At 36.4% G+C, this 12,310-nt stretch overlaps 1 protein-coding gene across 1 annotated transcript in view; it reads left to right on the top strand.

Moving 5' to 3' along the window:
* LOC103524402 (T-box transcription factor TBX20-like) overlaps window positions 1–12,310 on the top strand; it is a 70,731-nt gene that overhangs the window by 46,192 nt on the left and 12,229 nt on the right. The window contains exon 7 of the mRNA XM_026833506.1: window positions 4,479–4,555. Coding sequence (XP_026689307.1) covers window positions 4,479–4,555 — 77 coding nt within the window. The remainder of the gene's footprint in view (window positions 1–4,478; window positions 4,556–12,310) is intronic.

Below are 12,310 nucleotides of genomic sequence, written 5' to 3'. Positions count from 1 at the left end.
CTTGAAATACGTCATGTTCAAGTTTAATTTACTTATGTACATATCTATAACCACATTTAGGCTGGTTCATTCTACAAAATTTGCCATCCAAAGTCCAGGGAGTATAAATTGACAAACGCATATCTCGTCTAAGTGTAAATTGTTTCACTGGATGAACTGCGGGTTCATTAAAATCTTTGAAAACGGAATACCATGTCAAGAACTACTAGTCCTGAGGATGGCATCATGAGATGCTGAAACCTGTTGACCCCTTTCTACCAATAAAGTGGTTTATTTAGTCAAGACTTACCTTCTCATTAAATTCATCAAAAGCCGCATTCCCGATCTCAAGTAACGTGTTAATACACGAAGCACTCCTCACACACCATTAGACGGGGAATCTTATAAATCATTATCACAAAACGAAAAAAGATTCTTCCCTCCTTAGTAATTGGGCCACCCTGAGAGGCATCCCGATACTTGACACCTTGTGAGGTGATACATTGGTTGGGATCGGATGGGTGTATCATGGGGAGATTGATGAGCCTTGGTTGGGACCTGGGGCAACCACCAAGGATTTTTTTCGGAATGACATATTTATCTTAATTTAATTATCTCCGAATTTTTTTCCTCTCTCTTTTCGCCCCCATCTTCAGAAAATCTCTTCAAATATGAAGAAACTGAATAAATGCTACATGAATGCTTCAAATATGAAAAAAAAAGTACAAACATTGATACCTATTCCATTGATAACTTCCCGCTTAACAATGACACCAGTAAAACCATGTTATTTTACCCAATGACCGTCGATTATTTGAAATTTTTAAAGAACTTTTGGCTGTCTGCCGGGATTTAGTCCGCAATCTCCTAATCCATCAACCATCCAGTCACACACAGTAGATCACAGACACACAGACGTATTTAAATAGAAGGATGCATCAGTCCTGACAAACGATCTCCCCTCTCGTCCCCTGAAAGCGTTCCTATTACACCTCCTCCAGCGAACAGCCCCACCTAAAATAGAAATCGGGATATTAAAAAAATAGAATCCTGATTGATGAGAAACGTATGTACCTACGTACATATTTACTTACTATTCTGTATTCACAATCTATGATATTGTAACTAGCACTGTTGTGGTCATAGCTAGAAGTTGACTCACTCCTGAAGAGTTTATCACTCCAAGAATCTAATGTCTATTAGGTTAGGTAGTTCCAGTTTGGATAATTTGGAGTGAAGATGCGGAAAGTTTTGTTTAAGATTTCAAAAGAACCTAATTTTTAGGACACGTTTTGAAGTTCTTTATTATAGGTATCTTTTTATTTAGTTCCTTTTTGTAATTTTAATTATTGTACAGAAAATATGAGTATATCTGTATTTGATAAATCACTTTGTATTATTTGAACATTTACTCTTTTGCCCATTATTTGCTGTAAATAAGTTACTTTTTTGTTTATAAAACATTAGAGAGTAAGTAGAATAAAATAAATTTACATTTCATCATAGGAAATACCCTAGAGTTTATGATCATTATTATAAATAATTATACTTAATTTGTCAATACTTACATATATTGCTGAAAAAATAAAGTCAAATAATCTATTTATTACTACTATTTATTTAATTGCGTATTAATTTGCTTTCCTCAAAACCTAGTTACTTCTACAGCTTAATTCTGGATTTCTAATTCACCAAAAAAATATACCTAAGAAAATCAATGTACCTACCTAGGTAAAAAGCCAAAAAGGGAATAGTGTCCCCCTTTCCTAACAAAAACAAGGTTTTCTTCCGAGTGACAAAAGAAAAAGTAAAAATTGGAAGGAGCAAACCCTTTTGGGCTTTTCAAATTTAGTCCCTTTAATTTTTGCACCGTATTTTCAGTTTTATAGCTTTTTTCTTGCTCCTACTTCTGGATTGGCAATTGCAACTACAAGACCGATGGTAATAATTTGACCTCCTGGCCTGAGATCGCCTTCTTCTTTGGTGTGACTTTTTCTCATTATTATTTGACATACAAAATGGGGGGTACTTCTCCTTTATCGGGGTAGACAAGGTTTCTTCGAAGGAAACTCTCTTCGGGCTTTTGTTTACATTACGTTGTTCCTTGAGCTTCATTGGTTCAGGTGTTTTTACAATTTTTCCATCACCCCGATTACTTACTGTCGATTGCGACGGTGTATGAACAGAATAACATGTTGTATCCTTTCTACCAACGAAACAATTTTCTGATACTGTCTGACTATCTTTCAAATTATTACAAGAAATTGTGTGTTTCGATCTGGTTCCTTGCCGACTTTCTGTTTTTTGTTTGTGTATATTTGGATTAGTAATAATTCCAACTTCATTCTCAGAACATTCCAATTGTTTTTGACAGTGGCTAGAGCTCTCAGTAAATCCCGAGTCATACATTGTTGTTCTCTTCCTGGTATGACGGACGAGTCCCTTGCTAACAGGTTTGGTTACATCATAGCATGATCCGTCTGTACTGAAATACGGAGAATTATAACAGCTCATATAGGAAGGCTGTCTTTTTCTTGGACCATTTTCAAACGCTCTTTTACGTCTACTACTATGCTTTGAATGCTTTGAATCAGAGTAGTAAAACCCTGACCCAATCACATGTTTTCGACGAGAATGATAGTACAGTCTAAAAGGAGAATTTTCACCCGGCCAAATCTTTTTCCTACACGATTTACTTAGCCTTCTTCTGTTTGTTTTATTTTTTCTTTCATTGGACCTCAATTGTTTTTGGTATCGTACAGAAGGACGATGATACCTATGACCGCATTGCATTAACTGATTTCCTTTCCATATGGAATTTTCAGCCGTAGTGAAACACGCATACGAATAATTTGTTTGTTTTGAGTCATTCCTAGAGTCACAATAGTCTTGTTCTTTCTCTTGAATTCTGACATCAGGTGTATCTGAGTGTTTTCTCTTGTTGTCTCTTATCTCTTCTTCTTTTCAGCCGTAGTGAAACACGCATACGAATAATTTGTTTGTTTTGAGTCATTCCTAGAGTCACAATAGTCTTGTTCTTTCTCTTGAATCCTGACATCAGGTGTATCTGAGTGTTTTCTCTTGTTGTCTCTTATCTATAGGTACATATGTAAACAAAGTAGGTTTTTAGGGTCAGGTTCTCTTCCTCCATTAGGTTAAGCCTGAGTCGGAGGAGGAGAGTTCTTACCTCCATGCGTGGGTAGGTTCAATGTAAATAAGTACCTGTACATAAGTAAATAAGTTTCTATACATAAGGATATCAGGAAAGCAAAGGAAAATGGTAAAATAATAAAACAGATCCCATTAATAATACCTAATGGAAATGAAATTAGGGATGTACTACTTGGAAGGAAACTAGGGATGTACCAATGTATTACTTACCTTCTTACCTACTTATTACAAGTTTGAAAAAGCGCACCGTGACTGACTTCCACGTTTATTTGAATACCCCCCTGTATATAAATTCAATATAGTATGTAAATTAGGTGCATATAATGTTCAAACTACACTTAAATATAGGCAGAGAACGTGCAGTCTAAAATACAATACATTTTCCTATGAATACAGAAACAGATGTAGTAGTTTTTTGTACCAAAGTATGTAATTTTTATTTATATAGAAAACTATACCTAAGTATTATACTTAGATGTATTTGTATCAAAATGGCGGACAAAAAACACATAATTAATACCTACGTATAGGCAGCAAGTTTTGAAAAACATAGGCCTACTACAAGTCGGTGCTCAGGGATATGTTATTATAGTGGATGTATTTCATGTATTTTCTGGCATTAATATTAATATGAGCAAGTACAAGTTCATGAAATCTAATGATAACAACAATCAGGCCTATTACAAAGAGGTAAAATGAAGCATGGCGGTTTCCAAGTTGTTGCAACTAATGGCTCCTGTTGTACCCGGAGCGGAGATTGGAAAGGCTATGGCTGCCGTTTTCGGCGATTCCATTCATATTTTACAAATTTCGTTTATAATACTCACTATAGAATTAGTTAATGAAATATTTGTTTTCTGTTGGTCAATAGGTTTTCCTGGTTCTTTCGTAAATCACATCCATATTTTGGACATGTTTGACTCTGATCTTTTCCAGAGACATGTTATTGGTTTTTGGATGTTTATCAGCAAATGTTTAACGATGATAACAACAATCAGGCCTATTACAAAGAGGTAAAATGAAGCATGGTGGTTTCCAAGTTGTTGCAACTAATGGCTCCTGTTGTACCCGGAGTGGAGATTGGAAAGGCTATGGCTGCCCTTTTCGGCGATTTCATTCATATTTTACAAATTTCGTTTATAATACTCACTAAAGAATTAGTTAATGAAATATTTGTTTTCTGTTGGTCTATAGGTTTTCCTGGTTCTTTCGTAAATCACATGCATATTTTGGACATGTTTGACTCTGATCTTTTCGAGATACATGTTATTGGTTTTTGGATGTTTTTCAGCAAATGTTTAACATGACTAATGTCCTTATTGTTTCAGATTACCAAATTGAAAATCGATAGCAATCCATTCGCCAAAGGATTCAGAGATTCAAGCAGGCTCACCGAATTCGAGAGGTAAGTGCTGATGTCTGATGTCCCTAAGTTTAAAATAGTGAATTTGGTTTAGGCAAAATGTGCTTTTTGATAGACATTTTATGGGTAGGATCTTACGAGATGAATATCCTCCAGATACAGGAAAAGTAGTAAATACGTTATACTCGTGCTGAGTATTTTTGTCTTCTGGCATGACATTCTTCTGCCTGACTGATTCCTTACTGGCGTAATGGTTGTTCACATAACTATTTCCTTGGTGACATCGGTGAACTGTATTGACTGATGGACATACGCAGCAATAGCATCTACTCCTCATTACCTGCTGGGAAGGATTCCATAATTGATGCTGACAAATGCTTGGACAGCAGGAAGAAAAGCATGGATTATTCAAATAGACACATTGACGACAGCAACACCTGAGATCACTTTTGTTCTGACACAATGTACAGCTCTTGATTGTGACACAGTTTTCTAGTTTCCTAGCCAGGTATTTCTTGAGAACGACTAGCTTATTTGATAGTTCTGAATGAATTGCTTTGGCTACGACAGTTAGCGGTGTTTCATTACCTTTTTCTGTGTAATTCCCTGCCACAGGATCTACTTGATGTGAAACAATTGTCGTTGTACTCTCTCCAAAGCTATCTGTAGTTGGTTTTATACACGTCATAGATTTCTTACCTTCAAGTGGTAATGTCTTTTCACACATTGCATCAAATAAGTCTTCATTTTGAATATTTGGTTGTGCATCTTCATAATCAGATGTTTGCGATATTTCTCTCGTGTTTGCATCTCTGTGATTAGAATTCCTGGATCTTGGCAATTGATCTAGGCTATCCTGTCCTCTACTACTGCTATTTGGTCGTTGGCTGCATGTTTCGTCATACCTGTATTGTTTCCTTGGAGTAGTTCTGCCCCAGTTGAAATGCATTCTAATCAATTAGAATACTTGGATAAATTACTTCACAATTTAGAAAATACCTTTTGTTATTTCTAAAGTTGCCATGATTCACTAATACCCATAACATTGGCCATACATTGTGAATATTTCTGTTTATTGATGTTTTGTTTATTAGAGTGCCAGTTTGTGTTTGAAATTTGTGTTGGGGTCTGTGTGTGTAACTGAAAAATCCTCATGTTATTCTGGTACCTGTTAATTTGGCTGTGAGAAATATAAAATAAATTATTATTATTACTACTATCATTATTATTATTTGCATGTTAAGGTAAGTACGAGTATATAGTTGTGAATGAATGCTGTGTGTCAGTATGTAACCTATCGGTATGAATGGGAAGATTCGTAATGTTAGGTTGTAGGTATGATGTACATAGTAATGATATACATAGGTACAAGACGACGAAATTCTCGTCTCTTCTCATCTCTAAATTTACGTGGCGAGACGTTTTTTAGGCAGTCCAAGTAGGTACAGGACAAGTAGTCCCCTTATTTTCCCAATCCCTTCAAGAGAATTTTCTTTTATTGCCCAAATATTTTCATATTTTATGCTCCCTTTTTAATATAAAAATAATAAATAGATAAATAAAATAAAAACTCTTACAGGGTGTTTGGTAATAGATATAGAAACTCTTCCAGGCTTGACGTGATTTAGGATAGGGTGAGCATTCAACCCCACCCTGTACATCATTCATAAACCCTTGATCATTATTATTCACATTTTATGATCCACACCGTTTGACTCAAGCATCTTGTGTACCTATCTTGACTTTAAAATCTACCTAATATACCTCAGTTTTTTGATGGATTAGTAGTTTAACCTGTCAAAGTCCTAGTCGTCCTGAAAACTCAAATTAAATTGGATCTCAACCAGGTCAACCAAGGCCAGGCTCAAAATGCTCAAATTAATTTTGGTCTGAAGTTCAGATCAGAAAAGCAGACCGAAATTTATTAGAGCATTTTGAGCTCCTCTATAAAAACAGAATGGAGGAAATATCCTGCTTTGGCCATGGATTATATTCATATTTATTTTCTGTTCAAGTGGGTACCTACAGGACTACAGGACAAATAGTTCCTGTCTTTCTGCCTGTGATGATCTACTTTGAAATATTTCCCAATTTACTTGAACTTAGCAATACTATAGCAAATAGCAATATTTCGTTATGTGAACATGGTCTCTGGCTTCATCCAAATAAAACTCTTGAGGCAATTCAAGAATAGGGATACTAAAGACCTTAGCAGTTATACAGAGACGTTAAACCTCTATCAAGAATAGAGGCGATAAATAGTTCCTTGCTTCATTTTTTTTTTTTTTTTTTTTTTGCTCGAGGTTGGGAGGATTTCATCCGATGTATTATTCAGATAAGAAACGAATCTGGCGGCTTTTGATGGAACCCTTAAGAGGAAATGTGAACTGAAAATGTTGAACGCTTGTAGTCAAAGCTAGAAGTAGAAACCTATTTAGAAAATTGTATGTATGTGGGTGAAGAAGACAAAAGTGCCGTTATTTGTGTGTATAATGTACAAAATTACAAATCAGTGGGTTTGTCAAACCTTCTGACATAATCAGATTAGTGGAGATGACAAAACTCCCTATAATCATTTTTCTGTACAAATTAGTGGAGATGACAAAACTCCCTACCATCATTTTTCTGTAAAAATTAGTGGAGATGCCAAAACTACTCTACTTCTGCAAAAATTAGTGGAGATGACAAAACTCCCTACATTCATTTTTCTGTACAAATTATTGGAGATGACCAAACTTTCACTCATTTCCTACACCGGTATTGTCTCAAGCTCTGTCCAAATTCAAACCAATCCATCATCAGTATTCAGAAGCCAACTGTAAGCGGTAGGTCGCGGGTTCGATTCGTCTCCGGGGTGAACTTTCTCCTACAGTGCAATAGTCCTAAACAAAGATGGACCCGGCCTTAACTTTCTCCTAAACATCACTTCATCCGCCGCCCTATCACACTCCTTGGTCGGAAAATATGGCAGCAATTTGAAGCGAGGAGGAGCAGGCTCTGTTCCCTAATGCCGTCTATGGCGATAAGCAGTCTGAAATGGTTTCAACTTTACACTCCATCGCTGCCAATTTGATCAGCGCCAACATTTGTGAGAGAAGCATACATAACACTCGATTCAAAATGGGTTTGGCAGCGTGGAAAAGGGTTAGAGACAAAGGAGAAATGTTAGGCGAAAAGAAGAAGTGAGAAAGAGGAGAAAAGGGCTGAGAATAAACAGTGAGGAAAGACAAATAGTGGGGGAAAGGGAGGTGACGAAATTGAGAGGAAATGGGAAGGACGAGGAGGGAACAAAAGGTTTAACATAGAGGAAAAATCAGACTGTTTTAAATACATGGAGAGTACGAATTTCAATGGGAAGGACGAGGAGGGAACAAAAGGTTTAACATAGAGGAAAAATCAGACTGTTTTAAATACATGGAGAGTACGAATTTCATTTATTTACATTTCATGATGAAACAAATGTTATACCTAACTACATAAATATTTTACCTACTAGGCGAAATCCGTCGCTTCGCTCCGGATTTCTGCTAGTAAGTCCTTAAAGGCATGGCCGTTCATGTCACTCATCCATTTAGTGGTCTTGCTCGGCGTAGCTTAACAAAAACGAACCGGAAAATAGCCTATAACCTTTACAGGAGTGCAAAAAGTAAGTTGACAAAGTTTCATAGCAATCGGATGAGCGGTTTGGCCAGGCATAAAGTTCGAACAAACACACATTCATTTTTATATATTAGACTAGGGCGAACCCGTCGCGTTGCTTCCCCACACACACACCACACCACACTCCACACATCCATCACACACACACACCCATCACACCACACAGCCATCCCATCACACCACACACACCACACATCCATCACACACACCCATCACACCACACACACCTATCACACCACACACATTCATTTTTAGTCCGTCCTTCCTTTATTATTACTAATAATAAAAGGTATAGTGGACGGACTATTGTATTCGCTTCGGTGTCGTCTGTCTGTCTGTCGGTCTGTCGGTCGGACCTACTGATACCTATAAGTAATTTGGGAGGAGAGGAGAGAAGGACAGGACAAATTTTGGAGGAGGGAAAAACACTTTTCAATCTACATTATTATTATTATCCTATACCTATAGGATCAATGTGTCTTAATTTGTCTGAGAAAGTTGTGGTTTTAATAAAAAGTGACGGATCATTGATTAATCATAAATCACACTCAGATACCTAGACCAGCTAATAGTAATCTATTTAGACCATAATCAAATCGAATATCCCATATAATCAATAATAAATACTCCAATATTGATACCTTGGAATGCTGATTAAGTATTAAATCCAAATCACCCAAAGCAGATTAGGTGATTCAGTTCAATATCGACTTTGATAAGGTCTGTGATAGTGTGATCCATATGGGAAGATCTCAGATTGGTAAAATCAAGTGAGCTTAATCCATTTAAATCTGTTTGAATCGGATTGAATGAGGGGATAGCTTGAATTCCAGCAAAGATTTGGATCCATTGATATGTGGTCAATCTGAGTGAGAGTTCCCATGACTTGCCGTATGTAGATCAGGGGATATTTTTCGTAAGTACATCGATAGATAAGTTTTTCCTAAGATGTAGACTAATTTTTTTTTTTCTTCTTCGAACAAGTGATCTTTTCTGTACGTAAAGATCAAATTAATTTTTCCATTTAGAATACATTTTCGACCACGTATTAAGCTGTAGGTACTTTTTTTTGGCAATTCCGAATTTATAAACAGTTCCAAGTACCCAAAAACCACATGGAAATAGCAAGAGATATTAACTTGAGTAATAGAGATTGTAATAGAATTATAAATAAAATAAAAAATAATAGAGATAGCAAGGTGTTTTGTGCTTGTAACCAGACAAAAAGCAGAAGGAAAAAAAAAAACTCTCAAAAAGAGTTCCCATCCACTTCAAGACCCCCAACTAGTCTCTGGTCCTGAGCAGAAGAATACTATTGGTCTAAATTCTAAAATCTAAATACTATTAAGTAGGATACTTACAATGTATCTTCTAGTGTTGGGCTTTCAATCAAACCTTGTTTAGATCTTCAAATCTGATTACTATTATTGGTCTACAAAACATGTGTTCGAAATATGGTTCTCACAGCTACTGTTTGATGGATCTCCTTATTCTCCTTTAGGTGCATGATTCTATCTCTTGGTCCAGCACACAGAAGGTCCGGGATCGATTCCCGGAGGGAGAGAAATATCAGGGTATACTAACCTCATGAAGACCAGAGAACACTCCCTTTAAGGAATTGATCTAGAAACATACGGGCAAAAATTTACGTAGAGAGTTTTTATCTCCACTAATCTGTACAGACAAATGTTGAGAGTTTTGTCATCTCCACTAATTTGTACAGAAGACTAGGAGTTTTGTCATCTCCGCTAATACGAGCAATTCAAATGTCCTTGTAGACAATATAATTTAAATGCGAGTGTTTTCACTATACACGACACGATTTTTTCCGAATGACAAGGGGTAACGAGCTCTAAGTTAACACAATCAACATGGTTGAAACACCAGAACTCCACTCAAAACAAAAACAACACACAATATTAAACTGTACTAAGTTTACAATATGTAAGAGTTGTACTAAGTTTGTTCTGTGGAGAAATCTCATAGCCCACCAGCTATATATCAAACACACCGCCCTGTGGGCAGTGGGCAGTTCGGTAGGGCCCACATCCGAACATTTTTCACACAACTGACCCATTAATCACGACACCCCGAGTGTCACATTATTTCCGAATAGATTTCGCTGAGAGACATGCACACATGAAGGCCGAATGGCTGCTGCGTTTGATATTGTCATGATTTCATATGTAAGTTACCCTTGCTATTCGTTTTTTTACTTTCCTTATCCTATAGGGGTACTTTTTTGCTCCCCCCCCCCACACACACACACCACACATCCATCACACACACACCCATCACACCACACATCCATCACACACACACACACACCCATCACACCACACACACCTATCACACCACACACACATTCATTTTTATATATTAGATTGAGTGAGATTCTTTAGAGTTAACAGGCTGAATCTTATTTCTTATACCTACTGATACCTATAAGTAATTTGGGAGGAGAGGAGAGAAGGACAGGACAAATTTTGGAGGAGGGAAAAACACTTTTCAATCTACATTATTATTATTATCCTATACCTATAGGATCAATGTGTCTTAATTTGTCTGAGAAAGTTGTGGTTTTAATAAAAAGTGACGGATCATTGATTAATCATAAATCACACTCAGATACCTAGACCAGCTAATAGTAATCTATTTAGACCATAATCAAATCGAATATCCCATATAATCAATAATAAATACTCCAATATTGATACCTTGGAATGCTGATTAAGTATTAAATCCAAATCACCCAAAGCAGATTAGGTGATTCAGTTCAATATCGACTTTGATAAGGTCTGTGATAGTGTGATCCATATGGGAAGATCTCAGATTGGTAAAATCAAGTGAGCTTAATCCATTTAAATCTGTTTGAATCGGATTGAATGAGGGGATAGCTTGAATTCCAGCAAAGATTTGGATCCATTGATATGTGGTCAATCTGAGTGAGAGTTCCCATGACTTGCCGTATGTAGATCAGGGGATATTTTTCGTAAGTACATCGATAGATAAGTTTTTCCTAAGATGTAGACTAATTTTTTTTTTTCTTCTTCGAACAAGTGATCTTTTCTGTACGTAAAGATCAAATTAATTTTTCCATTTAGAATACATTTTCGACCACGTATTAAGCTGTAGGTACTTTTTTTTGGCAATTCCGAATTTATAAACAGTTCCAAGTACCCAAAAACCACATGGAAATAGCAAGAGATATTAACTTGAGTAATAGAGATTGTAATAGAATTATAAATAAAATAAAAAATAATAGAGATAGCAAGGTGTTTTGTGCTTGTAACCAGACAAAAAGCAGAAGGAAAAAAAAAAACTCTCAAAAAGAGTTCCCATCCACTTCAAGACCCCCAACTAGTCTCTGGTCCTGAGCAGAAGAATACTATTGGTCTAAATTCTAAAATCTAAATACTATTAAGTAGGATACTTACAATGTATCTTCTAGTGTTGGGCTTTCAATCAAACCTTGTTTAGATCTTCAAATCTGATTACTATTATTGGTCTACAAAACATGTGTTCGAAATATGGTTCTCACAGCTACTGTTTGATGGATCTCCTTATTCTCCTTTAGGTGCATGATTCTATCTCTTGGTCCAGCACACAGACTTCTAGTGTTGGGCTTTCAATCAAACCTTGTTTAGATCTTCAAATCTGATTACTATTATTGGTCTACAAAACATGTGTTCGAAATATTGGTTCTCATAGCTACTGTTTGATGGATCTCCTTATTCTCCTTTAGGTGCATGATTCTATCTCTTGGTCCAGCACACAGGAGGTCCGGGATCGATTCCCGGAGGGAGAGAAATATCAGGGTATACTAACCTCATGAAGACCAGAGAACACTCCCTTTAAGGAATTGATCTAGAAACATACGGGCAAAAATTTACGTAGAGAGTTTTTATCTCCACTAATCTGTACAGACAAATGTTGAGAGTTTTGTCATCTCCTCTAATTTGTACAGAAGACTTAGGAGTTTTGTCATCTCCACTAATTTGTACAGAAGACTTAGGAGTTTTGTCATCTCCACTAATTTGTACAGAAGACTTAGGAGTTTTGTCATCTTCGCTAATACGAGCAATTCAAATGTCCTTGTAGACAATATAATTTAAATGCGAGTGTTTTTACTACACA

The sequence above is a fragment of the Diaphorina citri genome, unplaced genomic scaffold (assembly GCF_000475195.1).
Source record: "Diaphorina citri unplaced genomic scaffold, Diaci psyllid genome assembly version 1.1 scaffold97, whole genome shotgun sequence".
NCBI lineage: Eukaryota > Metazoa > Arthropoda > Insecta > Hemiptera > Psyllidae > Diaphorina > Diaphorina citri.
Note: the sequence above shows the minus strand (reverse complement) of the source record. Positions and strands in the feature narration are given on the sequence as shown.